The 4,449-nt window shown below is 43.0% G+C and overlaps 1 protein-coding gene across 1 annotated transcript; it reads left to right on the top strand.

Annotated features, from left to right (window-relative positions):
- Nucleotides 1-300: 300 nt before the first annotated feature.
- LOC106585298 (L-serine dehydratase/L-threonine deaminase) lies at nt 301-4,449 on the top strand. The gene is made up of 7 exons (XM_014171375.3): nt 301-389; nt 1,090-1,256; nt 1,641-1,680; nt 1,848-2,079; nt 2,799-3,026; nt 3,147-3,271; nt 3,389-4,449. Exons 2-7 carry the CDS (start codon nt 1,098-1,100, stop codon nt 3,586-3,588), a joined length of 984 nt encoding a protein of 327 aa, XP_014026850.1. The 5' UTR covers nt 301-389; nt 1,090-1,097; the 3' UTR covers nt 3,589-4,449.

The raw sequence follows: 4,449 nt of genomic DNA, 5'->3' as shown, positions 1-4,449 counted from the left end.
GTCAAGGTGATCAATATTAGTTAATGAAATTGACCACATCACCTTGGTATCTTAAATCAATCCATTTCACAGAAATATACAATATATTATTTTGTCTTATACTTAGGCCTACTTATTAGAGGAAAAGGGGGTAAAATTCCTTATTCGGTGGCATAAGGTCTTACATCCCCACCTGTCTAGTCTAAAGGAATTCGGGGTGTTGTGACAGCGGAGGAGTGCCTAATGGTGATTGGTTGCAGAGGGAGGTAGCTGCTGCCTAGCCCTCTACTGTAGGTATAAATCCACCTACTAGTTCTCATCAGGGAAAACTGTACTGGAACTGTCTAGTGTCCCACTGTACCTGACTTTTGAGAAGTTAGCATTTTACTCTAAAACAGAAGTCTACTAAGGTAAAGTAAAACGTTTTGAAAATGATACTTGCTTTGATTGTCTTGGTCTTAAAGCCTGAAACAGATGTGCTTGTTTGAATGATTCATATTGGCTGTTTATAGGGTCAGTGATTTTATACATTGTAAGTGCATTGAAAGAAGATGATGATAATCCAGAATTAATTTGTAGTAAGAAATAGTAATGTAATTAATTATGCTATTATAAGCACCTGTCTTGTTGTTATAAGACACATTTACCACAAGTTGTTTTTCAGTATTCATCCCTAAGTTTGTATTATGTCTTAGATAGATTGGTAGCCTACTCCCTTGCTTGCTTGTATATAGGTTTATGTTCATCTTCTTTCTGTAGTGCTAATATAGTGATATAATATAGTGATATAATATAGTGATACAATATAGTGATATTGAACTCAACCTGTAATGAGGGTGATGTTCATTGATATGGGGCTCTTCCTCTAATGCTTGTATCCACTGCTGATCATTGGGAATAAACACTAAGTGCACAAACTTAGTTTATTGATGTTAAGCTCTTCCTCCACAGTTATATATTATTATTTTTTTTTTTTGGGGGGGGGGGGGGGGGTTATCCATTGTTTTTAATAAGGTATACAATTATTGAAATGTATTGACTTAATTGTGTGTACATATTCATTGTTCACACTTGGAACAGAGATGAATTCCTCAACTTGTCTGTCCTCAGCTAGAGAAATGAAGAACCCACAGGAGAGAGCTCTTCACGTGGCCACCCCACTGAGGGAGAGCCTTGCCCTAACCAAAGTGGCAGGCACCTCTGTCTATCTGAAGCTTGACTCATCCCAGCCCACAGGATCCTTTAAAATCAGGGGCATTGGACACCTTTGCAAGACAGTGAGTGAATCACCCATATCTACAGCTTAGGCTCATGAGTTAGGAGAGGGAAAGGATGTGGGTGGAGGGAGGGTGTGCTTGTGATAAGACTGGGTGATGGTGTTACATAATAGGTTGTGCTAGTACGCAGCAAATCAGTAGTGGGTTGGGGGTGTGGATGGTGAGGGGGATTGTGTATATATATATATATATATATATGTATATATAGCATGTTCCCAGTAGGACCAGTCCAGACCAGTTTGAGGTCAGTCCAAGTCTGAACACCGGGTTGTCATGGCAATGCGGGGGGGGGGGGGTAGAATTTTTAATGTGGGGTCCTTGAGCTCTTCGCGTAAAGGGGAACAGAACTGTGAGTCATGTCATGTGCTCATTGTTGTCTTTCAGTGGGCCAAGCGAGGCTGTGAGAGATTCGTCTGCTGTTCAGGTGAGCAACCGATCACAGCCTTACCTTGAAATCACCATTAAATGTTTTATCACAATACAAGAAGCGTAACATCTCAGAATTCCATAAGCTTATGGGCTCTTTTAGACAAGCACTCTCTGTATAGTATCCATTTTCCTAAAGTGGCCGATGTCATTGCGCCATCACAGGAGGAAATGCTGGTATGGCGGCTGCCTACTCTGCCCGTAAGCTTGGGGTACCTGCCACCATCGTCGTGCCCAGTGTCACCCCCAAACCAACAGTGGAGAGGCTGAGGGACGAGGGCGCCAATGTGGTGATTCATGGCAAGGCGCTGAATGAGAGCATTGAATATGGACAACAGCTTGTGGCCAACAACCCTGGATGGATCTTCATCTCTCCCTTTGATGACCCTCTCATCTGGTGAGTGACAGATACCATATTCAATACACTTCATCTGGTGAGTGACAGATACCATATTCAATACACTTCATCTGGTGAGTGACAGATACCATATTCAATACACTTCCGCAACATCAGTGTTGCTCTATTCTCTGTGTGTGTAATCTTAGTCATAGTAAGAGTGTTTTCCATGAAATGATGAGGAAATCTGATAAGGGTTAAGAAACATTCCACTCTATTCCAATCCAAATGAAACTTTGCATTAAGGTATATTTTGTTATGTACATTTATGATGCATTGTATCCTGAGTGTTAGCATGCTTTACTGAGTAAAACGTGTACATCATTCTCTGTGCTATGATAGGATGATTGGCAGAATGGTGCAGGATATCTTATGTTGTGTTGGTGTTAGCAAGAGGAGGGATTTCAGATCATTTCATTCGACAAGGTTACTGAACCCTTTTTGGCAGACAGATATTTCTGGTTTATTTCATAGCCAAACACTAATTATACACCTCAGCTGAATACACTTCATTGTTATCAGCAGCATTATAATGGAACCTGCAGCCTGTCTTTTCATGAACATTTTACAACGTCGCTCAGTTTGAAAGATAGCTAGTGTTCCATTCCAGCCAACATAGAACGCTGTATACAAAGCAGATTCTAAGGACTGTTTTGCAATGCATCATGACGTGCTTTGTGAATGAAAACTGAAAACTCACTTTTTCAATGTGTGTGTAGGGAGGGCCATATGTCTCTGGTGAATGAGCTGGAGTCCGAGCTGCAGGAGAAGCCTGGTGCGATGGTGTTGTCTGTTGGCGGTGGAGGCCTCATGAACGGGGTTGTTGAAGGACTGCGCCGTGCCGGCTGGAACGATGTTCCAGTCATAGCTATGGAGACTGTGGGGGCACACAGTCTCAATGCTGCTATGAAGGCTGGGAAGTTGATCACTCTGCCTGAGATCACAAGGTAAGAGTCACCCTCACACTGAGAGACCAGAGTCACTGAAACATTACAGCCAAACAGTCATATTTTAGCACAAAAAGGCAATCCCTGTGCACAACAATTCTGTCATTTTTATCTCCACAGCATTGCCACCACGTTGGGCCTGACAAGAGTATCTGCACAGACCCTGAAACTTGCTGGTGAACACACAGTTTACTCCGAGCTGGTCACAGACCAGGAGGCTGTCAAAGCTGTCGAGCGCTTTGTTGGTGAGTATAACATAACGTAGGCTACAGCTGTGTAGAGGGTCATATGATTATTATATCTAGACATGCCCACAAGCCTCTCTGACACTAAATTCCTCTTTCTCCCTCCTCCTCCTCCAGACGATGAGAAGGTCCTGGTGGAACCTGCGTGTGGTGCTGCCCTGGCAGCTGTGTACTGTGACATCATCCCCAGACTGCAGAAGGAGGGCAAGCTGGCGCAGGACCTGGGACCTGTGGTGATCGTGGTGTGTGGAGGCAACAACATCAGCATGAAACAGCTCCAGAAACTGAAGAAGCAGCTGGGCATGTCATCTAGCTAGGTAGACAGACAGACAGACGGGTTTGCGTCCTGCTTATCCTTTCTCCATCACTCCATTCCCCCGATCCTTCCAGTTGTAGCTCCCCTACTCCATTGGGCACTACCAATAAAGGCATCCGAACAGGAGTCATGAACTTCATGGGGCCAAATCATTCCAGACTGTGTGCAGTATAGGCCTACTCTTGAACTCCTGAAAGGGGCTGACTGACTGAAGGATTAACTGACTATGGATTCATCAATAGCCTAATGCTAAGGTAGATACGTATTGATAGGCATACAGATAATATACTACTCTGGCAGTAGTAGTCTTTGAATTGAATAACCTAGATCCACAGGCAGCTGGTGGCACCTTAATTGGGGAGGATGGTTTCATAGTAATGGCTGGAACGGAATGAATGGAATGGTATCGAACACATCAAACACATGGTTTCCATGTGATTGATAACATTCCATTGACTCCATTCCAGCCATTATTATGAGCCGTCCTCCCCTCAGCAGCCTCCTGTGCCTAGATCCCTCCAACTCACATCTGAACCACGAAGCCAGTTCCACTGCTTTTTTTAAATGATTATTCCCCTCTAATCAGGGATTGATTTAGACCTGGGACACCAGGTGGGTGCAATGAATTATCCAGTATAACTGAAAGCCAGCAGTAGTCCAGACCTTGTAGGTTAAGAGTTGAATACCCCGGACCTAGATTATTCACGTCTTGGGTTAAAGTTAACCAAGTAAAGTTGTATTGTTGTTTGTATTTAGCATGTTTAATGTTCATGCAAAATATACCTTTGGTTGTATTTTCTTCTACCTCTTTTGTACTGTATGAGTGATATTTAAAAATAAATTATATTTATTTTTTCCTGAA

This window comes from Salmo salar, chromosome 24 (assembly GCF_965601325.2).
Source record: "Salmo salar chromosome 24, fSalSal1, whole genome shotgun sequence".
Taxonomy (NCBI): Eukaryota; Metazoa; Chordata; class Actinopteri; order Salmoniformes; family Salmonidae; genus Salmo; species Salmo salar.
Note: the sequence above shows the minus strand (reverse complement) of the source record. Positions and strands in the feature narration are given on the sequence as shown.